Source organism: Lissotriton vulgaris, chromosome 7 (assembly GCF_964263255.1).
Source record: "Lissotriton vulgaris chromosome 7, aLisVul1.2, whole genome shotgun sequence".
NCBI classification, from domain to species: Eukaryota; Metazoa; Chordata; class Amphibia; order Caudata; family Salamandridae; genus Lissotriton; species Lissotriton vulgaris.
Window position 1 is genome coordinate 686130313 of NC_141695.1, and position 27203 is coordinate 686157515.

Consider the following 27203-nt stretch of genomic DNA (forward strand, 5'->3'; position numbering starts at 1 on the left):
TGAGGGTGTTGGAGCTCCTCAGTGATCTAGAGCTGCCGGATATGTGAAGTTTATCAGTGAGGTACTGCGGGGAGCTTTGATGCGGGCTTTGTGCGTAATGCGCGCTGTCTTGTATGAGGGTCTTCCTTCAATGGGCAGCCACTTGAGGGCTTTAAGGGCGGGGGAGATATGGTCAAACCGTTTAAGGTCGCTAATGAGCCTAGCGACTAGGTTAAGAACCGATTTGATAGGTAGGGGTTTGGTTTAGGAGTTCCAGTGAGGATGGCATTACCATAATCGATTTTTGACAGAACCAGTGATTGGACGACTAATTTAAAGTTGTCTGCTGGAATGAAGGGTTTTATTTTCTTTAAGTGATGGAGTGTGTACAGAGCTCTTTGGCTGAGTTTTTTTATGTGGGGGATAAGAGAAAGCTTCAGGTCAGTGATAAACCTGAGTGATTTAACAGAGTTGGATATGGTGAGAGAGCAGTTGAGTGCAGTAAGGTCAGAGATCCAGGATAGAATGGGGAGCGAGTTGTTCTTAGGGGAGAAAAGAATGATTTAGGCCCTTACTGAAGCCAGATTGGAACGAGTCTAAAAGATTGAAAGAATCAATGTGCTTATCTCGTTGCAACTGGGCGTACTTTTCAAGGGCTTTTGAGAGAATAGGAAGGTTAGAGATAGGACAAAGGTTATTTAGGTCATTGGGATCACCAGCGGGATTTTTGAGGATGGGAGCGATTTGACCTAATAGGAGGGAGGCAGGGACACAATCAGAGGTAAAGGAGAAGTTGATGATGGAGGTTCAGTAGGGGGTAATGATATGTTGAAGGTCTTGGACGAGGTTGGATCGGAGTGGGTCATTAGTGTGTGAAGATGGTTTCAGTCTGGAAATGATGTTAAGGACATCCAGTTCCATGGCGGGATGGAAGTTGCGCCAAGATGCATTATTTTTTAGTTTCAGAGTGATGGGGCCGGGTTCAAGTATCGGGACGATAAGAGGGAGCGATAAGGAGTCTTAGGGAGTCTGAAAACCAGGGGGCCGAAGGCCGTTTCCTTGCAGAATAATGTTGTTTGAGCGGCGCAAGAATATCCATGGCGCTTGCCAAAGAGTTAGACAGGTCAAGGGCGGCTGCGTCCGTGTCCTCCCTAAGGAGGGGCCAAAGATTAGTCATCAAAGGTCCAAGCGTTTCATTATTCTGCCCCCGAAAATTCCTCCTCAGTTCCCACTTATTGTGGTCCAACGGGGACATAGCAAGGTGGGGAGGCGCGAATTCAAGGGGGACGGCCAGATGGTCCGACCAGGACAGGGGGAGGGGGGAACCAATTTCTAACCTAGAGTCGTTAGTAAAGACCCCATCCAGGGTGTGTCCACCCTAATGGGTGGAGCTCCCTGTAGCAATCCACAGGAGGCCAGGGAGTCTAACAAGAGAGCAGTATCCGAGGAATTTGAGTTTTCCAAGCGGAAATTAAAATCTCTGAGTATAGTCATATTGGGTCTGTCAATGTAAGGTTCAAGGATCTTAAGTAAATCTTGGCTGAAGGCAGACCTAGGGCCTGGCGGTCTATAAATCAAAATCCCGGTGAAGGACACGGTAGAGGAAGAATTAAGCGCAAAATACATAGCCTGGAAGGAGTCCAGCGAAGAGGGCAGGGGCTCAGTCCGACCTCTTATTGAGCTTTTGTGCAATATACCCAAACCCGCCCCCTGCGACCTGGAGGGATAAGGTGAAGATTCCTGGTCAGTTTCATCTGTTCAATGGATTTGGGTAAGGGAAGAAGAACAGTGTTAGAGATCTTGAAAAGGATGAGGTGGTGGTCAGACCAATCAATGGGAATTATGGAGTAAAGGGAGGCCAACTCATTGTTAGTAATGATAGCGTAGAGAGTGGCTCCTTTGGAGTGAGTGGGGGAGTGGCATAGTTGTTTTAGTTTATTGATGTCAAGTAGATCAGTGAGGAGGTTAACCATAGGATCGTCTTTTTTGTTCCAATGGAGGTTAAAATCCCAGGGGAAGAGATTGGAAAGTGAGGATTGGGTGAGAAGGTCGGACAATTCTTCTACAAAAGTAATAGGGTCACCGGGCGGATGATCGATGTTGTGTAATCTAATTGGAGGGGAGCCATGCACTTTAAGTTCTGCTCTGAGATATTCAAAAGTAGAAAGATCGTGGATGCGCACAGGGGAGAGTTGGAGTTCATTTCTATAGATTATTGCTAGACCGCCCCCAGTTTTAACAGGCCTATCTTTTCGGAGGATGGAGTAGCCAGGGGGCCAGAGTATGTCAAGAATGGAAGAGGAGTGATATTTCAGCCAAGTTTCAGTAACAAAGGCAATGTCAATGGATTCACTAAGGATGGTTTCTGAAATTTCAATAGCGTGTTGGACCGCTGATCAGCAGTTAACCAGCATGTAAGACAGGGGTAGAGGGCTGGTTGCAGGGGGAGGGCAGGGGCGGATTGTGGTAAATTGCGGGGGAAGTCTAGGAGAGGCTAGAGAAGTTGGGATTCTGTTAGTCCCAAGGATCAAGGGGATAGGGGCTTGTGGGATCAAAGGGTCAGTGTTTAAAGAGCACGGGGTGTAAGGATTACATGATTCAAGGAGGTTAGAGGCGGGGAGGAGGTTTAGGGCATGTAAGGTTTTAAGTGTATGGTTACCGAGGGGGATAATATCCTGTAGCTGGGTGACTGAAGAGTTGCTTTGATCAGTGCACAGGGAACTAGCAGGATTGGGGCGATTGAGTGAGGAGAGGAAATTGACATCTTTTCTGAGAGAGGTGAATTCAAACGATAGGTTTGCGAGAATGAGTTCTATGTTAAAAAGCGTCTGGGGAATGAGGGGGAAGGGGAAGAAGGGTGGGAATTCAGGGGGGCTAGGAGGGAGTTTAGTGTTAGTTAAGACAAGGGGTCTGGGGTGAGGGAGGGGAGGGAGGCTGGGAGGGGGGTTTGGAGGGGGCTTCCGTTTAGTAGTTGGAGAGGGAGGAGAGGTGGGGTGCGGTAGTCACTGGGGACTGAGGAGAGTCAGGGGCAGGAAAGGGAGCTCGAGGAGAGTAAGGGGGTAGTACTCCGGGTTAGGGAGGGGAAGGCCCGTTGGGGAGGAAGGAGTTGGAGCAGGTGATAGAGTTGGAGGGTGGTCAGATAGAGGGGGCAGAGGGGTAAAAGATCGTATGGGGGAACTGCTGAGAGGTGTTGGGGCCTTGAGAGGGAGAGAGAGAAATCGTTGTTGTATGGGCAGTTGGTGAATCATTATGAGGGACAGTTGTTAAGGTAGGGGAAAGATTGGCAATCTGTGCTAGGGAGACTTCAATGGTGTTTTCTACGTTTGTAAGATGGGGGTTGGAGAAGCGGATAGAGGAGGTGTCAGGTCATAGTGTGTTTGGGAGAAAGATGGAAGGGGGGAACGGCTGTGATATTTTGCACGTGTGTATGTAAAGGTAGTAGGTGGATCATTCGGATGGGCAGTAGTTGAAGTAGGGGAGAGATAGGGAGCCTATATTTGGGAGATTTCCATGGCTTTTTCAAAGTCTGTAGGCGAGGGGGACAGATAAGGTAATAGAGGAGGTGTAGGGTCAGATTGAGATTGTGAGGATTGTGGGTCAGAGGATGGAATCGAAAGTAGGTAGGATAAGTAGCTGAAATGGTGTTCAAAGATGGTGAGATATTTTTCCGAGGCTTGTATGAGGATGTTCCCAGATTTAAAAATGGAGATGTCTATTTCGCCAAGAAAGGTAGGGGATGGTGAGGTAGATAGTTTCAAGCCATATGGATATTTGCAAGACTTTGTGATAGGGAGGTGGTGGAGGAAGGTGTTTTTCCATTTAGAGGGGTGCTTGGGGTAGAAAATGTAGTACGTTTTTACAGTAGAGGTGAGACTGCAATAGTTATCAACAAATAGCATTTCTTGGTGAAGAATTAGTTGTTTGTGTTTGAAGATTTTCTTTGCATTTTTGGAGAGGTTGGGGGGGGATAGAGGATGGACCAAGAATTAAGACCGTGTCTAGTGATAGGTGCATCCAGCGAAATGGGGGGGGAGGAAGGGTGAGGGGGGCATTGTTCATCAGAATAGGGCGGAGGAGTCAGTGACTAGAGTAAAGAAACTGCAGAGAGCGATATGAAGGCAGGAGGGAAACACCGGTTCCAGTGGGCAAGGCCAGAGTGTTCTGACCGAATTAATGTAGATCACAGGTATCTAGCATGTGGGATAATGTAGGCCAGGCTAAGAAAGCCGTCACAAGTTGAGGAGAAAAAAAAAACGTACAGCATTTTATCAACGTGACAATTAAACAACAAGCATTGGAAATGCAATAGGTCTCGGATTTATTTGAGTTAGAGCTAATGGCATTGTAAATGGCAATGTATTTTAGCCATGTGTTATGGAGTGTATGCATGTTGTGTGTAGTGGAATTATGTGGGTTGGAATGGAATTGTAGCAATGGTGGCATGCTGCGCTTTAGATAATTATGTTTAAAAGTAAAGTGCACCATACTGTGGATGCGTTAACAATTGATGTGTGCACTGATGGCTGGTGGTGTGTGTCTGTAGAAATTGTGCACTGATGGCTGGTGGTGTGTGTGCCTGGTAAAAGTGTGCACCGACGACTGGTGGTGTGTGTGCCTGGTGAAAGCGTGCACTGACGGCTGGTGTTGTGGGTGCCTTGTAAAAGTGTGCACTGATGGCTGGTGCTGTGTGTGTGTTTGGTGGAAGCCTGCAATGACAGCTGGTGGTGTTTGTGCCCGGTGAAAGCATGCACTGACGACTTATGGTGTCTGTGTCTGGTGAAAGTCTTCACTGACGGTGTGGTTGTGTGTGTGGTTGCATGTGTGGTGGTGAGTGTGTGTTCGTGAGTGTGTGGTGGTGAGTGTGTGGTGTTGTGTGGTGGTGGTGTGTGTGTGTGGTGGTGTGTGCGTGTGGTGGTGTGCCTGTGGTGGTGTGTGTGTGTGTGTGTGGTGGTGTGTGTGGTCTTATGTGTGTGGTCTTATGTGTGTGCGTGTGGTGGACTTAGTTCGAGTTTTCGTACCCTGCACACTCACACACTGCCACTACACACTCACTCACTGCTCACCCTACACACTCACACAATGTTCACCCTGCACACTCACACACTGCTCACCCTGCACACTCACACAATGTTCACTCTGCACTCACACAATGTTCACCCTGCACGCTCACACAATGTTCACCCTGCACGCTCACACAATGTTCACCCTGCACGCTCACACAATGTTCACCCTGCACACTCACACAATGTTCACCCTGCACACTCACACAATGTTCACCCTGCACACTCACACAATGTTCACCCTGCACACTCACACAATGTTCACCCTGCACACTCACACAATGTTCAACCTGCACACTCACAGACTGCTCACCCTGCACACTCACACAATGTTCAACCTGCACACACACTGCTCACCCTGCACACACACACACACACACACTGCTCACCCTACACACTCTCACACTGCTCACCCTGCACACTCCCACACTGCTCACCCAACACATTCACACAATGTTCACCCTACACACTCACACACTGTTCACCCTGCACGATCACACACTGTCAACCCTGCATACTCACACAATGTTCACCCTCCACACTCACACAATGTTCACCCTGCACGCTCACACAATGTTCACCCTGCACACTCACACAATGTTCACCCTGCACGCTCACACAATGTTCACCCTGAACACTCACACAATGTTCACCCTGCACACTCACACAATGTTCACCCTGCACACTCACACAATGTTCAACCTGCACACTCACACACTGCTCACCCTGCACACTCACACAATGTTCAACCTGCACACACACTGCTCACCCTGCACACACACACACACACACTGCTCACCCTACACACTCTCACACTGCTCACCCTGCACACTCCCACACTGCTCACCCAACACATTCACACAATGTTCACCCTACACACTCACACACTGTTCACCCTGCACGATCACACACTGTCAACCCTGCATACTCACACAATGTTCACCCTGCACACTCACACAATGTTCACCCTGCACGCTCACACAATGTTCACCCTGCACACTCACACAATGTTCACCCTGCACGCTCACACAATGTTCACCCTGAACACTCACACAATGTTCACCCTGCACACTCACACAATGTTCACCCTGCACACTCACACAATGTTCAACCTGCACACACACTGCTCACCCTGCACACACACACACACACACACTGCTCACCCTACACACTCTCACACTGCTCACCCTGCACACTCCCACACTGCTCACCCAACACATTCACACAATGTTCACCCTACACACTCACACACTGTTCACCCTGCACGATCACACACTGTTAACCCTGCATACTCACACACTGCTCACCCTGCATGCTCACACACTGCTCACCCTGCACGCTCACACACTGCTCACCCTGCACACTCACACACTGCTCACCCTACACACTCACACACTGCTCACCCTACATAATGCAAAAAGACCTAGCTCTGCCCTTTGCCCTGTGTTGTAATCGTACAGTAGGTTGTGAGTAGTTGCGCTTGATTGGTTGGGGCGTCCCCTCCTTGCTGCTCCCCTCACAGAGGGCCGGCTGCCTCCATGAAGCTCCCAAGACACGTGTTCAGCTGTTCTTTGTTTTAGCTCCTGTGTGTCAGTGCACAGTGTAAGCGCACAAGCATACCCTGCTCTCTCTGGAACACTCACACTGCTGAGTCTCTCTCACTCTGCTGTCACTCTCACTCCGCTGTCGCTGTCTCTCATGCTATCACTCTCACTCTGCTGTGTCTCTCACTCTGTCACTCTTAACTCCGCTGTCGCTGTCTCTCATGCTATCACTCTCACTCTGCTGTGTCTCTCACTCTGCTGTGTCTCTCACTCTGTCACTCTCACTCCGCAGTCCACAGTCACTCTCACTCCGCAGTCACTCTCACTCCGCAGTCACTCTCACTCCGCAGTCACTCTCACTCCGCTGTCACTCTCACTCCGCTGTCACGCTCACTCCGCTGTCACGCTCACTCCGCTGTCACGCTCACTCCGCTGTCACGCTCACTCCGCTGTCACGCTCACTCCGCTGTCACGCTCACTCCGCTGTCACGCTCACTCCGCTGTCACGCTCACTCCGCTGTCACGCTCACTCTGCTGTCACGCTCACTCTGTCTCTCACTCTGCTGTCACTCTGCCGTCACTCTCACTCTGTCGTCACTCTCACTCTGCCGTCACTCTCACTCTGCCGTCACTCTCACTCTGCCGTCACTCTCACTCTGTCGTCACTCTATTTGAGGCTAATGAACTCACGCCACAGAAAATCAAAGGATTCATTTGCTCTACATAAATGTCACAGAGTTTCCTCAGAACACCAATCACAATGTCACAGGTGATCAGAACGGTTTGAAACCAGGCTAAAGTGGAAAAGGCAAAGGGGCCGGCGCCAAGTCTACAAACAATGGTTCATGCAGAAGTACCCCTTTCATTTAACATCAACAGCCTACAACAATAACTGGGACTCTCTTACCTCAGGTTCTAAGTCGCTTTTTAGGCCTTCGAGGTATTTGTCCAGCTCGAGTCTGAAAGTGTTTTCTTAAGGACATCAACAATTTACTTATGACATTGTTTCAGATTGCAGGTTGACAAACTGACTTGAAAATGAAAACCCAACAATAAACATACTTACAGATAGTTTCCGAATTTAAAGATATTACATGACGTTTATAAAACAAGATTATTTTTTAAGATTTCTCATAACATAGTACCTAATGCTGTAAAAACAATGCAAGTTCTACGGTACCTTAAAATGGTCTTAATAAGATTAACCCTATCCATGCAAATGCTACCACGCACTGACATGTGCCCAATTACTACATTCTCGCTGGAGTTATCAAATTTCCAATCCTGCATGATCCAATTGCACTCCCTTACTTTAAACCTCAGTTCCTCTGTCTTCCCCTTCTACAGCAAGCTCCATTTCGTCTTACTCCACTGGATCCAAGTTCAGCTGCCTCTCCATGTCGCACCCGCTTAAACCTCTTTCTCTGCCTCCAGAGTATGTAAACATTTACTTTGCTCTTGGTGGTAGATGTTCCATGGTCGTCAACCACTTTCTCCAAGTGTTCAACATCTGTTTGGTTTTCAAATGCCCTGAAGGCTCACTCTCTTCATCTCTGAAATCCCCTAAGCACGGTGCACTGAGGTCTGCTCGCTTCACCAGAACTTGTACATCTGATTTCCCACGATGCACCCATCACCTGAAGTGCAAAGTCTCCTTCTTACCTTACAAATTACACAACTTTACTGCTTCTACTTAGAGGCACACTATTGGTTTTTGATGTATCCTCATCACCAAATGTGTCAAATTACTTCCTGTGGTAGAAGGTATGACTCCAACCATAAGCCTAGGAGTAGATAAAATGCTATGAAGGATGCCAGGGAAACCAACAGGCTTAAAGACAGAATTTGAGGCAGAAGCAATGAACCAAGTACAAGTTTAACAGTATAATAAAAACACTCTTTATTAAATCAGAAATGAAGTGAACATCCTAACAAGACAGTATCCAAAAGCAGAAGTCCACATCTCCTAGTCATAAGAAAGTGCCCACCATAAGGCTTGTGCCAGTGGTTGCTCAAGAATACCAAGCTGTTGTGCAGAAAATATGCATCTGCTTTCAACATGCCCTTCCATAAAGGCAATGCTTCATCAGGTACAAGTTTGGACTAACAATGCTGCACAACATATTGGTCTGAACATTCTGTCATTACTGTTGCCTTCATATTATTCGTTATCTTGATTTCTACTACTACTCACATTGAATGGAAGGAGTTTGGCAAAAGAGTAAAAATACATTCGTTATATTTAAGTATATGCTTTTATTACTGAGATATTTTCAATCATTATCCTCCATTCCACCCCACAACTTTAGATCTGTACAACTCGTTAGCTGTTGTGGAGACTAGGCGAGGCATGCAGAAAATGCCTAAGGTACCACCACAGAGGCACATCGTAGGTTCTGTGTGTCACATTTGTTTTTCTATTGTTTAACTGTAGCACTGTTTACTATCTAGTAATATCTAGGATTTTAAACTGCCAGCCCACGCACAAAGAGGAAAGTGGTTACAAAGGTATTAGTAGTTGTCACCGCTATTAGTACATTTTGTATTTTTTTCCCTGCTGTAACACTCAGCTCTCTGGCTACTTTTGGGAGATAGTTACTGAGCTGCAAAATGCCTCTTTGCCCTAACAAATACAGCATCTACCTTGATCAAAAAGTAAGAGACATGCAACCGCTCCGCCGAAAGGTGGATACAGGGAGATGAGCAGATTGGAAAGCATTGGTGTGAGAAAGTGGCTCTTTTGCATGGTTAGCCCCTCACTTTTTGCCTAGTTTCGGTGTGGTTTCAAATGTAGTGCACAGGGTCCCTGTCAACCAGGTCTCTTGTGCTAGTGCTCCTTCCCTAAAACAAACTCCCAACTGACACTTCTCCCCCGGTAAGTCCCTAGTAAATGGTACCCTGGGTGTCTAGGTACTGAGAGCTAAAGAGGGTCCCTTGGGACCCCTCTCACAGGGACCATGCCACTGCCCTTGCAGAACTGCATGCCCCTGTGAGGGAGAAAACAACCCAGTCGACATGGCACCCTGCCTTTGTGCTATGCCAGCAAGCACTGCCTAGCAGCATAGGTAAGTCACCCCTCTAGCAGGCCTCCCAGTCCTTAGGCAGAGTGCACTAAACTACAGGCGAGAACATATCTACATGAGCAGATATGCCCCTACAATATTAGCACCATTTCCTAATATTATAAGTGCCAGTGAAGCCATGGAGAGTACATGGGCTGGGAACTCGACAACTCAAGTTCCACAGCAGCATGATGGCTTCACTGAATACAGGAGTGTTTGATACCAAACTACTCCTTTCAATAAACCCACAACGATGCCAGTGTGGGGTTTATTGTACCATGCACCCAGAGGGCACCACAGATGTGCCCCCTGAATCCCTATCAACCCTGGTGTTGTCACTGACTGACTGTAGGGTAGAGAGCCCCTGCTCTCTGGGGCCAGAAACTATACACATCTTAGACTGAAGTGTCATGCCTCCTCTCCAAGGATGGGCCAGTGCTCGAAGAAGGGAAGCTTTAAAGGCCTGCAACATTTGTAATGCGACCTCCAGCCTCTGCTAGCAGCAGATGGCAGCCCCTGGTTTACACCCTCTCTTTGGGTCGGAAAACCTGTGGGAAAATTCCAAAAGATAGGTGGTGTGTCCACCTCGGCCAAACCCACCCTAAGGTGGGGCAAAGCACAACTTTCAGTCCCCGCCATCTTGAAGATGGGGGACCACTCCAATCTGGGCGAGGCCTATGCACCCTCCCACAGGAGGATGGCATAATAGAGGGTGTAGTCACCCCAAGTAAGGTGCTCATGGGCTCTACCTGCTATTCCCCTAAAACACCTCCTAAATTTAGTATTTAGGTGGCTCCCCCAGACCTCACCCTCAGATCTACAACGACCTTAGAAGAAAGAAGGCACCATGCATCAGAAGCCAGAAGACGACAACTGCCTTGACCCCAGTCCTACCGGCCTGTCTCCAGCTTCAACGACCCTGCGAACTGTCTTGCAACAACTACATGCCTTCAATAAAGACTAAAATCTTCCATGGACAGCAGACCTGTCCAGAAGAAACCAACTCCAAAGACTTCGGATTCAGGCGGATCAGCATTTCTTGCCCACTCTGCACCCAACGCCTAAGGTCCAAGTCTGAGTGGCTCACCTGTGCAGTGCAGTGAAGTCTCCTCGACGATCCTGACCTCATGTAAAGCATTGGCTGACCTCTCCTGCCCTCCACGACGGCACCTGCAGTGTAAAGTCAGAGGTTCCACCCGACCGGCTCCGGTAAGAAGTCCACCCAACCGGCTCCGGTAAGAAGACCCCCCGACCGGCTCCGGTAAGAAGACTCAAATGTCGAAAGGCCCCAGGGACTTGGTAAGCTGAGCTGACTATGTCCCTATGCCCCCCTAACATCACAACTTCCCTCTGCTGTCATCGGTCTACTACTTGTAACCTCCTGTGCCATGCCTGCAGCCGCTTTGTCGACCAAAGAATCTTTATTGAAAAGCATTGGGCGCCAGAAGTTGAATTTACACCCAGCTGCCCATGTGCCGCTGCTGGTGTATGATTGGTGTGGCTCAGTGGCCCCCTGTGTTTGTGCTAACCCCCAAAGCTTGGCCCCTGCAATCGATTTTCTTCCCTGCAAGCAGTGTGACTCCAGGCACCCCCTGTCTCCATTGGAAAGCCACGGGTGGTGCAGTTTGGTACTTACCTGACCCTTGGCCCTTGCTGACTTTTGGCTCCGAAGACTGAGATTGTAAGTTGAACACTTACCTGCATAACCGCAATATTATTTTACCCATACGACAAGATTGGAATGTGTAAGAAAGTTTATAAGTGTCGATTTTTTAAAGTGACAAGTATTTGTAATTAAAAACGTACTTACCTTATTACTAAGACCTGGTTCTTAAAATAAAGTACGATTAAAGTATAATTTTATAAAATTGGTCAGCATCTATTTGAGTCGTGTATCCATTTTTGATTACGTTTGTGCAATAAATGTCTTACACTCTTCTGTGTTAGGCCCAAGGCTGCTCGCCCACACTACCACTAATAGAGCACTTTTTGGTTTTATATTGATATTGAGCCCAGTACAATTTTGGGGAACCCCCGGACTCTGTGCACTGTATCACCACCTAGTGTCAATATCACATACAGAGCCAGTTCCCTACAATTGGTGATTAAAATAAGGGTAGAGGGAGGAATTGAAAATCAGAGCACAAGAAACGAAACACTGTAACTTTGGCATACATGGAGGGAATCAGTAACAACCTAAGCAAAGAAATGTCCAAAGAACAACCCTGTCCCTTTCTTTACCTGATGCTGAAGACATTCCAAGATCCCCATGATATTTTAAGTCTCTAGTGGGGAAATGTGCAAGTCAAATAGGTCTATCTGATGCATTTTTCCTTCTTCAGCTCTCTTTTTTTTTTTTAGATGTCCATGTGTTTGTACACTTATAAGCTGTTGCTATCCACATCTCTTTAATGTACACTCCTTCAGTGAATTTGCCATTTATCTATGCTATATTCTTGAACAGTGCTGCCTGGTCCACTCCATGCTCTGTGAGCTAGCTGATCATCATACATGATTTGGAACTGAAAAATAACTATAAATAATGTAAACAGAAAAGGCTATGAAATGAAGAAAGGCCTTATGAAATGATCAGGCACAATACAGAGGAATAATGAATCCTGTATCCTGTTTCAGCTCTCTGCTGCATTGGTTTCTTTTCCCTATTCCCAATGTGTTCCCTATTGTCTTCACAGAGTAGAGCTTTGATGTTAAATGAAAGTTGGAATTATTTTTTAGAGTTGAGCCTGGGAGAGCATGTGCCAGCGCATGCGCCTCACTTGTGAGACACTACTGTTTACAAAAGGGGGTTGGAGTCCACTCATTGCGTATCATCTGTCCAGTGTCCCTTCTTCTTTGCAATCTCCTTAAATGCCTAACACTAGCAAAATGTCACTTACGATCCATTCAGTGGAGCAGGGACCGAGCACAGATTGATTCAACTTAATCAGTGCTCGTACACTGCTCCAGACGTGATACAGGTACTATTTCTTCCCCCCTTCCATTCACCCTGCCAGTTGCTCTCTCCATATCGCTTTCTTTTTCTTGTTTTTACTTGCATGTCATGAAGCAATGCTCCTCACTCCAGGGTTGGAATGTGCTGTGTCACAGCGTATTGTGGGTGTGCCGATTTGTCCAACCGGAGTATCTTTGCTTTTAACACTAACAATTTTGTGGTCGAATTATACACAGCATGTCTCTTTGAGACATGCTGTATATAATTTGTGTGCTTACAGTCCGCCCTTTGTTTTTCATATGTCAGACACCAGAGCAGAGAGTCCAATTGCGCACCACAGAGCTGCCAATAAGGATGGCCTTTAACGCCGGCACACAGGGCATGCACTGTCCATGAGCAAAACCTCTTCACACACTGGACTGCTGATCCCCAAAGTCACAGAGCCAACCCTTTCAATCTGACGGCAGAAAACACTACAGCCTTCTGCCCACGTCTATCCTAGCTAATAATGCTATCAGGTTTGGCAAAATTCAGAACTGTAGGCTGCTAGTGCATAAGTTAGGTGCATACAGTGTAATTCCATGAACACTATGTTTACGCTTTTAAACTTAAATAGCTACTTCTGTCAAGGCGTAACTTGTGACCTGTCAACTAAATGTCTTTTATTAATATGAGGTGCCTTGTTTATTGATTTTTTGCAACATCTTGCTCAGTTGTTTGTTCCCCTTTACCCAGAGTGCGCAAATAAACACATTATTGTTAGGGCTTCTTGGGCACAACATACTGCAGGCGGCCAAACTGGGTAATATGATTGTAAATAACAATCTTTTTTGTGTGCATCATCGAGTACCTCCAGTTGTAAATGAAACTGATGGGGTGGGATACAAATTAGCAGGAAAGCACTAAATGAAAGCAAACTGTGACTTATAAAATGCACCAGAAAACAAAACTACAATTCCCAGACTGCCCAGCACTATTGGTTTACAAGTGAGGCTTTCCTGTAGATAAATCCATCCGCTTCGCCCCTTGAATGACTCTTCCCCTCCAGAAGTGACAGCGCCTTGAAAGATAGGTGATAAAAGATTTGAGAAAACCTTTCCATTTCTTTTTAATGAAATAATGGTGCAGTCTTATTACATAGAGTAGTTGTTTCTGTCTAGAAACACGTTTATGATGTATGAGCAACAGGCAGAAACTCTACACAAAGTATTTAGTATAGTTTCATAAGGAGGGGATTTTTGAAGTTTGCAGATTGTTTTATTAATTTCTCAAGCAAACCACTTCACATGCTAGATTGTCAGATTAAATAATCATTTTCGATTTTGAACGGCTAAGACTGATTTACGTGGTTTGCTTCTATATTGTACGTTCCATGAACAAGCATTGCCGAAGCGAATTGGTAGTTGCCTGGGTGAGAGCTACTGGCTTGGACAATGACATCTAGCCATGGGGTGCAGCAGGGTGACTGCTGTGCAGCATGGCTGGAAGTAAAGAAAAAAAAGTGCTATGACACGGTTATCACCGGCAGCATCACAGCTTTACAACATGGATAAACTAAATTAAATAGATCAGTGTAGGTGAGAACTATTGGCTTTGCCATTGCTTGTTTGTACTGTATTTGATGATTTAGCCATCCCTATCATGTAATGGGATTTTTCCACATGCCTCCCTGTTACTTTCCTGCCAAGGCAGTGCTTTTCTGAATGTACATAAAATTTCGACTGGAGAGGACGTGCGATCCATAAATCGACAGCATTAGCAGTTCTTCCCCTTCTTTTCTCAAGATTTACTTGGTTTAATTGCAGACAAAACATGTTTAACAGCACAAATATGTGATTAGAATCACGGTGCGCACTAAGCAAGTGTCTACTGAATCTAAAAGAAGTTTTCTAGTAACAAGGCCATGATTTTTCTTCAAACACACCATTATAAGCCGCACATGGTTAAATAAAATCCACCTGTTTACGTTCTCCTTTTTTTCTTACTCTAGTGTAAGCTGCAAGTATCCATTTAAATATACAACTGAAGGACACACTTCTGACTCTTTCATGGCCCTTGGGTAGGCCAGAAACCAGTTACAGTCCTGGTCACTGCAATCCAGAGGAACACTAAAAATAAAATCTCATCTAAAATGTTTCTAAGGGCCACAACCGTAGCTATGGGAAATTTTGTTAAAAAAAAGAGAAGGTCACACATGCTCAAATTTATTAAAAGCAATACAATTTCTATATAATTTAAATTTCAAAGAGTGAATTATATTACGGAAAAGGTTTGTTTTAATATGAACTTTGAGGAAATGGCATTACTGACGTAGAGACCATGTTTTTTAAGAGATCCTACTGCACTTCAAATTCTCCCGTGCAAAATTAAAATTACCAAAAAAGGATAGTTTCCCAGCCAGTCCCGAGTCTAATTTTGAAAGAAGAGAAGTTCTCAGGGACTTGGCTGGCACATGAAGAAGCTTATTGTCCAATATATTATTTTTGCTAGTCCTTGAACAATAGCACTGGATAAACCAAGCTCTAATCTAAGTATGTGAATTGGGATCGCTGAGCTCAGACTCCCAAATTTCTCAAAAATCTTGGCTTCATAAAGCTCTAAGACGACCCAGTATGATACTGGGATGTCTTCCAGTGCATATATTATAGTAGGGTGAATCTTAGTTTTACAAAATGTGCAATAAGTGATTAAAATGCATTTTTCCCATACAAATATACACATTGTAGAAAGCTACAGAAAGAGCCAGGGCTTTCTTCAATACATTTTTTCAAATTAATAAAGCTTTGCACTAGGTGGAGAAATTAAGTGCAATAATTAATCCAAGCATATTGGATGGTATGTATACCCAAAGTGGACAATTTGGAGCAAAATAGCAGTCTGTCCACTAGACCAAACACTGCTGAAAAGTCAATAAATGTGGTATATACCACTTGATGTCTATTCATGACACATGTCCAATGCAGACTGTAATACCATAATATTGTCCACTACAGATCCGTTTGAAACTACTCCATCGGGATGATACAAGCCTCTTCCTTCCACAATTCTATATGTTCCAATATTCCACATGAGAAAATCTTCCCTAAGGCGTCAAGGAGGGCAATTTGTCTACAGTTCTCTGGCATTGTTTTATTGCCTTTTTTATGTAGACTAACAATAATACTCTCTTTCCAAGACTTTGGAATTTGGTCAGTAACGTAACACCTCACAAATAGAGACCTCAAGATTTTAGACCATTGTCTCAGAGTTAAACAGATATAACTGAGTCAAATTAGAGCCAGTGTGGCCTTCTGTAGGTTTGTTCTTGCACAAACTGTTGGTACCACAGGCCCTTCTATCACAGAAGACATGCTAGGTCCTTCAGTCAGAAAAGTCTCAGGAACAGAAATTTTATTAAGAGTTTCAGTAGAGATACCATATTATATAGGAGGAAACTTGACCCGTCCCCTATTCTTTTTCATGAATCCTTCTTTTTAAAACTGCTCTTGTATTCTTTTTAACTTTTGGAAAGAACTCCTTCTTAAATTGGATTCATGAACTATGGAAGTTTCATGGACTAAATCCTACCCCTTGGTAGCCTTATTTAGAGATGACCCTGTATTTAAAATCCCTTTTTGCTTTAGCAAAAATATTGGAAAAAGAGTTACTTGTGGAGTGGGAGAAGAAGAGCGGGCAATAGACTCTAGCACATCTTTCTGAGCAACCACCACAGAATACTGTGGAGATAGTACATATTTGAAGAGAATACACATAATTTTTTAGCTGTTTCTAAATAGAGCTTCTCTAGCTTGGAATGCTACATTTTTCTCCCCTTTCCCCTTATCCATCACATGCGCATATAAAGAGTACCTGGAAGCACTAGAGCTAGAAAGGAGAACCTTAATCTGATCCACATTAACGTCATCATTTGTTCTGGCAACAAGAATAGCAAATAGAGATTCTAGCACATAGTATGAATTAATCGTCATTTTCTCCAATAATTTTATAGTAGACTCCAGAATGCCCTGAAGAGCATGAAGAGCTTTGGAGACATGAACTTAGTCTCCTGGCAGATGAATGCTCCAGTTTCAGAGTATGTCTGGATAAGGTGTCTCTGGGTGGCGGATGATTTACCAGTTGCTCTGGTACCTCTTTAACTTCCTTTCCGTTATGAACTTGTGATTGATGTCTGTTTCCGGGAGAGTGCTTTTGAGTAGCATTTGATCCAAGTGCAGGGCACAAACAGTTTGCTTGCACTCTGCTCTTATTTTATTCTCACTTCCCTCCATCTAGGATTTAGGGAAAGCAGAGGTGACAACTACAGCCGATTCCCAATTACTTACTGAGGGACTCTGCTGTTGAAGATTATTTTTTATGACAGTTGTCTTCTCAGACGTGGTTACCTGCTTCGTCTCCAAGACGTGGAAAGTAGAAGGAAATCAATAGGCAGATCGGGTAGGCCACTATGGTGCAATCACTCTGCTTAGAGTCAAATTCAAATGTTTAGGGCCAATTGAGGCTCGAGTTGGTCTAAGCACTATATTCCTGCTACAATTTTTTTTAATAGTCATCTTGGTACTTTTAGTATCTTGAGGTTTTACCTGGGAGAGAAAGCCAGGCTAATAGTACTCACCATAGTGAGCAATAGAGCTTAGTAAATGCTACCTCATAGCCTGTCTGGTGTAGAAATAAAGAAAAATGATAATTGCTCTTAAGCCAAACTAATCAAACAGAGATAGTTTCCACTGATAAAACGTCCATAGACTGCAGTACTGGGAGGGCTATAACCAAAGCAGTCAGGTAAACAACTGTTCACACCTTCCGAGCCCTCCGGATTCTTCTTGGGTATTTATGCTCCTCAAAACCTTGGGTGACTCTGCCTTCAACTCCGACTCCCACTCAACTACACCCCCTGGGGGGTGAGGGGGTGGGACGGTGGGCAGGGTGCACCGAAGGCCACCTTTTCACTAGAAAAGATATGCTTAGTCGGAGACTCTTCTAATCTTTCCTGCCCCTTCTTGTCCCCGTCCATCACCATGCTGCCCCCCACCACTGCACTCACCACTAGGCCTTCCCTGGCAGCAATCTGGCAAGCTGCGAGAAGGAACGTTGTAGGGACACAGAGCTTGGTAGAGGCAGCAGGCAGCAGGCACTTCTGCTGATTTGGCAGAAGAAGAGACCGCAGGAGAACAGTGGGGTACTAGCACACTGTGGGGAGATTCTGCAGGCACTCGCTCAGCTGAAACACATCAGCACAAACACGTGTCAGCACAAAATCATGCTGGGGGAGGTGGGACAACATTCACTCACGAGCTAACCGCCTACTTTCTGAATGCCACACTTTCGCCTCCTTAAAATAAAACAATGACCAAACAAAACCCCCAATAAGCAAAATAACCCTCTAAAAGAAACTAAACAGCACTACTCCTCAGCAACCTCAAATATAACTACTCTTAAAAACTAGCACTGGCAAAGCCCATAGCTCTCAGCTATGCAAGAGCTAATGGCTATTCCAAAGCTTTTTAGCCATGTTGTAAAGAATGTGGCTGCTCATTAGCATGGCTAAAAGTTAGTAGAGTGGGATAGAGCAGAGTGGCAGATAGTGATATGGCGCAGAGTGGCGCAGAGCAACGCAGAGCAGAGTGACGCAGAGCAGAGTGACGCAGAGCAGAGTAACGCAGAGCAGAGTAACGCAGAGCAGAGTAACGCAGAGCCGAGTAACGCAGAGCCGAGTAACGCAGAGCCGAGTAACGCAGAGCCGAGAGAAGTAGAATGGAGAGGAGTAGAGTGGAGAGGAGTAGAGTGGAGAGGAGTAGAGTGGAGTCACGTAGAGTGAAGTGGCGCAGAGTAGAAAGGAGCGGCATAGAGTAGAGTAGCATAGAGTAGAGTGACACAGAGTGGAGTTGAGTAGAGTGACATGGAGTGGTGTAAAGTGGCCTAGAGAGCATAGAGACAGGTGGCAGTGGAGAGGCCTAAAGTACAGTGGCGCAGAGTAGAGAGGCGTGTCATGGAGTGGAGTGGCTTAGAGAGGAATCAAGTCAAGAGGAGTGTTTCACAGTAGAGTGGCATGGCAGAGTATAGTTGGGTGGGGTGGTGTGGAGTGGCATGGAGTCCGGTAGAGTGGCATAAGGTAGCGTAGCATGGAGTGGCTGGAGCGGCTTAGAATGGAGGGGCTTAGAGTCGAATGGCATAGAGAGGAGTGATGTGGAGCGAAATAGAGTGGCCTAGAGTGGAATGGAGCGGCGTAGAGTAGCGTAGGTTGAAATGGCATAGAATAGAGTGGAGTGGCATAGAGTAAAGTGGAGTGATGTAGATTAGAGAAGAGCAGCGTAGAGTGCAGTGGCATAGAGTGACGTAGAGTGGCATAAAGTTGAATAGAGTGATGTGAAGTGGATTAGAGTGACAGAGAGGTGTGGAGTGGCGTGGCCTGTTGTAGAGTAGCATGGAGGGGAGTGGCACAGAAAAGAGTGCCGTTAAGTAGAGAGGCATGGAGTACAGTGGCCTAAAGTGGAATAGAGTGGCATAGAGTAGAGTGGAGTGTCGTATAGTGGCAATAAAGTGGAGTGACAGAGTAGAGTGGCATAGTATAGAGTGGCATGGAGTGGCATAAGGTAGAGTAGAGTGGGTTGGAGCTGTGTGGAGTAGAGTACAGTGGCTTAGAGTGGAGTGCCTTGAGTGGTTAGAGAGGAGGGACGCAGAGTGACATAAAGTGGAATGGAGTGGCGTAGAGTAGCTCAGAGAGAGAAACTACATATAGTACAGTGGAGTGGCATGGAGTAAAGTTGAGTATCGTAAAGTAGAGAGAAGTGGCGTAGCATGGAGTGGCCTAGAATGGCGTGGAGTGACATAGTAGAGTAGCATTGTGTGACGTAGAGCAGTGTGGAGTGGCATGGAGTGGAAAAGAGTAAAGTGGCATAAAGCTGGGTGGAGTGGCATACAGTGTGGAGTCGCACAACGTAGAGCGGATTGGGACAGTAGAATGGCATAGAGTAGAGTGGAATAAAGTGGAGTAGAGTAGAGTGGCCTAGAGTGGAATGGGGTCAAATAGGGTAGAGTGACAGAGTAGAATGGAGTGGTGCCGAGTGGAGTGGTGCCGAGTGGAGAGGTGACGACTGGAGGGACATAGAGTGGATTGACGTAGGGTGCAGTGGCATAGAATACTACAGTTGTGGATGTAATTAACTTAAACAAGGAACCAAACTTAAAATTAACACAAAAGTAGGAGGCTTAAAGGGGATGAATGGCGGAAAGGCAATGAAAGCGAGTGGCGACAAACATCATGAAGGTTTCAATTTGTTGGAAGTGTGGCATTTATACATTATAATGGATTAATTCAACGTAAATTGTCATTTTCTTTAGTTGAATGAGTAAACCAAAAGATACAGGCGTCGATCAACAATGTGAAAAAATGCATCTGAAAACAGAATGAATTGAGAAAGCAGTACAAAAACTGGAAATAGAAGAAGCATCCTGAAACGCGTACTTCAGTCACAGCGTTATCACCAGATGGATTTAATTAAGTTCAATCAATCTGTCGGTGGTGCATATTTCACAGAAAGAAAAGGAAGTGACACCCTGCATGCAATTGCCACTCGGAGGCAGCAAAGAAGAGAGACAAAAGGTAAGCAGTGGGCAGTCTCCAATCACTTTACTGTGAACAATAACCCTCACAAGCGATACTACATGCAGCACATGTGCTGTTACAGATGGTATCTAAAAACAACAAAAAATAAAAAAATCAACTATACATTTGCAAACATTATAGTAGCGAACAACTTCTCCAGACCACAGGACAAACTCCTCTAATCTTTCAGGAAGACATTTATTTTGTGCACTCTGCCTTTCCTTCAAACTTTGTTTACTTACATGACTACTAAAGCCTAACCCAGCAAGGTCCACAACAAAAATAGAATAACTAAGGTTTGAGGGAGATTAAACATGGAGATACACATTGCTACTGTCTGAGCCATCCTCAACTTCTGCCTCTTTTCCACATTTGTTCTGAGCAATTACTCCTTCTATAACACTATGTTTCCTCAACCACCGAAAAAAGAATCTTGGATCCTGCTTACATCCACGTAAAAGGGATGAACTGTAGTGCAATAAGTTAAAAGCATAGATTGTAAGTTATTCCAGCTCGACCCACAATTGCAGGCCAATTGGAGTGTCTCTTTAATTACCCTGTCAAACTTCTTGACTGTTGGTCTCTGGATGATCGATTGAAATTCTCTTGTGCACAATGACAAGATGATCCAGATAATCTTTAAATCGAACACTAAAGAATTGAGGCAAATTATCTGCTACCAATCTCTCGGGAATACCTTCTTGAGAGAAAACATCATCCAAGAATATAATAATGGAGCTCAGCTATCCTGACTTCAGGCCATTTGGAAAAATATTTAATGGAAACAATTCCAAAAGCCTCTTTTTGAGGTGAGACTAAAAACTGACCAATTTTATAGATACATACGTGCCTCCTAGGGCGTTCTGGAACAGAAACAGTTGACAAATCCACTCTACATGTTTGTCCTCTTATCACTGTTCATACATGCACAACGACAGCATATCCACTCATCAAGTATAATCCATAGATAGCCACCAGTACAATTCCCTAGCACACGTTTTAGTAGCTAACATGCCTAGATGACCATCACGGCACAGGACGATAATTTCATTCCTCAAACTAATCGGGGGAACAATCTTATTGCCCGGCATCACAATTCCATTCATGACACACAATTCATCACTTCTTTGTGAAACGCAGACAAATCTCATCTCAACTTCCATTTAACTGACCATCCCAATTTGCAAAAACCAAGTACTTCCTTAAGACTTAAATCAGAAGACATACTTTATTCAGTTTGATTTTACTTAATTCTGGTCCTCTGGTATAGTCACTTCTAAAAGTTACCTCACATTGGCCTCATTTGCAGCAGCGAAGACGCAACTGTGACCCTGCAGGTATACTTGACACACAGTCAGCGTGCACATTCCTAGCTTCTGCCACATATTCAATTTAAAAAAAGAAATTTGCAGGCTAATCTAGCAAGTATTACAGTTAAATTTGTATCACGACCAGAGTTAAATATGTTTACCAATGTGATTCTTCTTAATGATAAAGATCATTGCCAAACATACATTCTAAAATGTTCCAAAGCCCAAGAACAAACTAGTAACTCCTTCTCAAGCACTGAGAAATTACGTTCAGCCTTCCTTATGGTTTTGGACTTAAGCAACTACCCATTCTTTCTTCCCATCCTTATGCATAAGGACTTCACCAATCCCTACACCACTTGCAGATACATATGCACTGTTTCCCTACTAAGAAAGGTTTCAAGCATGGTACATTGGCTATATCATTCCTAAGTAAAGCAAGAGTATTCTCTTGATAATATCCCATAACATTTTTTTAATTGCTCCATTTTACAACCATAGTGCTCTATAAACTTTAAACAGAATTCGGTTAATCCTAGGAAAGAGGATGGCTGTTCTTTGGTTAGAGGTGCTAGAGCATCCTGAATAGCCCGGATATGACCGTCTTAGGAGTAATTCCATCAGCTGATATACAATGGCCTAAAAACACCACCTTGCTGCAAGTAAAGTGACAATTGTCACTTCTAAGGGGCAAACCTTTCCTATATAAAGTGCCTCTTTCATGATTTTTTTGGGATACATCAGCTGCACTGGCTAGGCCAAACAACATGCATTTATACTGAAATTAACCTTCTGGTGGCATGAAAGCAGTGACCAACTTGGATCCTTGTTGAGAACCGTCTGGTGATACAAATTGGCTAAGTCCAATGTTGTGAAAACAGTAGCTCCTGCAAATGTCGTAACCTGCTCATGGATGTTGGTTAGTGGTTGTGGATAGACCTAAATGGCCTCATTCACGCTGTGAAGATTCACGCATAAATTAAATACCTTTAAGGAAATATATTCACTGGGGACACCCATAGAGATGATTCCACAGCTTCAATAATATCACACTCGCATAAATCCAGCAGCAAACCTTCAGGTTATATATATATATATATATATATATATATATATATATATATATATGTGTATGTATATATATATATATATATATATATATATATATATGGAACATTTCTAATTTGATGTTATATTGGATTCACCCATTCCTTTAAAATTATCTTATGTTTAAATCCCTTTTACTCTCCTAACTGTTCTTCAAAAACACCTGGAAATTCATTCACAAGTTCCCAGACTGTGTTATTGTCTTTTCCTTTATCTTCTACTGAGTATGCTGATAGAATAGCAGGTGGATTTAATCATGCACGCAGATCCTCTTGGTGGTGCCAGTCTAGAATAGGCTCCCCCTTATCAGCTACAAACAAACCTTTCAACCAATAAACTTTAAGTCAGACCAAAATAACCCCACCATTTTAATTCTGGGCCCAAGTAACCTCAAGGACTGACTTACATTGGAAGTACGTTTCTGCCAGACAATATGAATTTAAATAAGTCATGCTTTTTTTTTAGAATACCAAGCACGAGTCCATCATCATGTGTACATTGATACCATCTAGTACGATATTTTGAGAAGGCGATTCTTCTGTATTGTACTATCCTTTACAGTCAAGTTCTCCTTTGGGTTTAATGAATCTTCTTCACAATTATTCCCCTATTCTGGAATTATATTGACCTTCCTTTGAGCTGTGGACTTGCAAACGGAAGCAAAACGACCCCTCCTCTGACACTTGGCGCATGTCTTGTCCCAGGCTGGGCATCCCTCTAAGTTTCCCAAATGGTTATAACTTTCATCCACAGCCATAGTATTGTAAATTGTTCCTCTTTACACGTTTATTCTTTTCACCATTTTCAACCTTGCCAAAATCTTGCTTAACTACTGAAATCACTTCACTGGAGTTGCCTCTAATTTCCTGCACAGTTCTCTCAAGGTTCACTATTCCTTTAGCTGAGGACACAATTTTCTTTAGAGATAATTCAGAACAAACCAACACTCATTCTTGTACCCTCTTGGTTTTGCACTTCATGAGAATTGGATCCCTTAATACCTCTTCAAAACTGATGTGTTCATAATCGCACAATGATTCTTAGGATCTAAATTTGGCACAAATGTTCTCACTAGTTTATTTTTCTTGTTGCCATCTAAAGACAAATTGAAAACGTTACACATCTACATTGATACTCTTCCTAAATCTTAATTATAAGTGTCTGATAGCATACTCAAGAATACAAACTCACTGTAATGTTTTGTTTTAAAGGCAGAAGATTGCTGCGTTCCAGAACGTAGTCGGCACAATCGAAATCAGCTCAATAGTTAATCCCCTCATCTGAAATGCAAAATGGTTTCTCGAACACAGAATAGCAAACAGCAACGGCACCAAAGCAGCCTTGTAATCTAGCTAAGAAGCGTTATACAGTCGGAGCACATTCAGCTCTTCCCTGATGTTTGTAGCCAGTGAAGAAAAGCGCTAGCCCTTGAGGATTATGGTAATTTTATTTCTACATAGGAAGAACGATTATTCTTAGCCAGAAAAAGTACATCCATAAAACACTACTGTGGCCATCCACAGTCCTCTGCTTCTAACCAACCTTAAAGCAACCATCCCTCTCGCTCTCACCCCCACCATTCCAATCTGACATCCAAACCATTCCACCACAACAATCATTCATGTGCTAAGAGCCTACTTCCAGAATGCCACAGAAGCCATCACCTTTGCCTATCTATGATGCATAATACCAACACCTTAAAATAAATGGATCTTGCACTGTTGCAAGCTTGTGACTGCCTAAAAGTGCTGAAAATCCAACCTACCAGTAAGATTCAGATCACCTTTGCGCAGGAGGCAATCAACCTTCATTTTCTTGACAATACGAGGTTGACAGGATGATTGATGCCAGATATATGTAACATTTGAAATGTTGAAATTCAGATCAGCAGTCTTCAAGATATTAAAAAAAGGCGGCCTCTAGTCTTTTTTTTCAAGATTAAAGTATCTGTACCATTCGATTTTAACCTCCAGACTAAGGTCCATATTAGTGGACAGATGCAAAACAATATGACAATCAGCCCTTTTGAATCTGTGAATATTGGCATGGAGTTTTGACTCTGAGAGGAAAACATGTCTCCAAACACTATACTTAAAGTTGAAATTTCATGCCACCAGTCCCAGAACATGGCAAATGAAAATTTGCCATGACGTTCATTGCCACAAAGCACCTTCTGATTACATTTTGGACACAGAGTTCCTAAACCTGAGACTTCAATATGTGTCAACTAGCAAGGACCAGGGTTCTACAAGAGAGAGATCTAGGCTATTTGCGGACCACCTGAGATTCTTGTACCATATCCTATACAAATGCCCTTCAGGCTTACTACAGTTTCTCTTAGATGTGAACCAGATAAGCTGATATCGACCACAGGGAGGACTAAAAACAGGAAATCAGTGATGATTAATGTAAGGTTTATATAGTTATATTCCCTTTAAATGCTCTTGTAAAGGATATAGTTCAAGTCCTTTCTCTGAACCTCCCAGAAAACAGATTACATATTCAGGAAAGTTGATGCTTGCATCCATCATTTCCTTCTGAAGTGGTTTTGGTTGTTGAAGAAGACAGTAGTAGCAGCCAAAGACACTTTCGGGTATGCTGTAAGAAATATTAGGTATATTCAGTCAGCATGTTTATGCTACCGTGACTTCTTAGACATTGTAATAAACAAGTAGAAAACAGACTTATGTGATGTTTCTGCATGAGGCAAGACCTCAATGTTCATTGATTGATATTAACAGAATGAGCTTTATGGATATACACAGTTACTAGTTGCTAAGAACAATTGCACCTTGAAAGTTGTTCAATGTTACAAGTACATAGAGCTACACACAGGCACTTTAATCTCCCGTCTGCGTGTTCCAGAGTTTGCTAAGAGTAAAATAAAATTGTATAAAATGAAATCTGGTTGATGCTGCCATGGAGTCCATTTTGCAATCCAGCATTGAACATGATTTTCAACTCTGCATTTACAGAGAGCGTAAAATGTCCAGAATATTGCTACAGTTTGTTGTAAGAACATGGCAAGTAAACAGGAGGTTTCTGTCTAGGGCAAATTACCTTGAATTAGGAGCACTCTAATCCTTTACCTAACAAGAGACACGGCATGGCTACACATAGCCATACGATCAAAGATTCTAGGGAACCACCAAGCAGGGTCCCTGTTCTTCCCTGAAATCAGTCAACTGTGTTTGGATAGTGGGAATGTTGGCTGAAGGACAAGCTGAATACAATATCCAGACCAGGGGATGTACTATCTGTATCACTTCATGCCTATCCTTTAAACAACAACCACAGGCAATGACAACAACTGTATCACTGCAAGTCCACCATCATTTCAGATTGCCTCCTCTTTATTGCTGCTCCTTGTACAAATAAATAGTTTTGAAATTAACTCCAGTGTGTTTCTATATTTGAGGTCCTTATTAAATGCAGTATATGGTTATTTTGCTTTGAGTCTGTTGTTGACCTATAATAAGAGCTTAATTAAAATATATGTTCCATAGGCAGTGGTCCATGAATACTGTTTGTTTGCGGTTTTCTTTAATGCATTGTTCCCTTTCTCAGCTTGTTAGGCACTGTTTAGTGTATACCTTAAAGTAGCATTTATATCATATTTTAAAGTGAGTGGATAAAGTCTCCGATTTGTCTTTAGCAAATTGCATAGGACGTTTAAAATTCTACAGGAAACAGAGCATCCATTGTAGTCAAGGGATAAGGAACACTGGAAGCCTAGCATATATATATATATATATAGTGCCTAATCTAGCCTCCATTTATCATGGATCCTACCAAAATGGAGTCAGTTGTGAGAAGGTCAATGGAAGAGCTTGCATTAGGGGCTTGGATTGGAAAAAAGAGGATGCTTCCATAGCATCAGTTTGAGAACTGAAAGTTAAATAACCTGGAAAAGTACTTTTAAATTATAGTAATTGTAATCTCAGCTGCTAAAAGCTCAGTACGTGGACATATGCAGCAACGTTAGTGAAATATATTTGGCTTAAAAAGAGGATGTCAGTTTTACTCTAAGTCACCTTAGGGGACACATTCTTTATTCTGATTTTTAATGCTAATCATGTCCTTTGTCACAGAGGCAAACAAATATTGAGCAGGGTGGCTTCACAAGATTTGTCAACTAAAGAATCCATGGGTATAGACCTTGGCAGAAATCTACCGACCCACTTGCTATGGAGTGTCAGATTTTATCAGGCAGAGATATAATTTAGGCCTATTCGCCCATTCTAGCAGGCTGACAAAGAACAGGGTTTCTGTTCACTCAAAGTGAAGGAGCAATACATATGCCTTTAAATATTGCTTTTATCTTGTGATATTTGCTCTGTGTTTAGAGACAGAGGTTAGAAGTCAGTTTACATCTTTTTACAATTACTTTTCTTTCTCTAACTGCAGGGTTACAGGATTTTGTAGAGTGAACTGTCTGAAGTGCTGTACAAAGAGTGTGAAATGAAAGGCAGTAGGGTGTCAGATGTTTTTCTAACACACAACATTTAATTAGCTAATACGTGAACAGGCCAAAATGTCAAAATATATTTCAGTAGTTATGATAGCCCATTTTGTGTAATTCTGA

At 43.7% G+C, this 27203-nt stretch overlaps 1 protein-coding gene across 1 annotated transcript in view; it reads right to left on the reverse strand.

Annotated features, from left to right (window-relative positions):
- Window positions 1–27203, reverse strand: part of C7H17orf75 (chromosome 7 C17orf75 homolog) — a 166262-nt gene that overhangs the window by 45415 nt on the left and 93644 nt on the right. Inside the window, exons 4-5 of the mRNA XM_086930902.1 lie at window positions 25076–25216; window positions 7491–7548 (exon numbers count right to left, since the gene is read on the reverse strand). Coding sequence (XP_086787028.1) covers window positions 7491–7548; window positions 25076–25216 — 199 coding nt within the window. The remainder of the gene's footprint in view (window positions 1–7490; window positions 7549–25075; window positions 25217–27203) is intronic.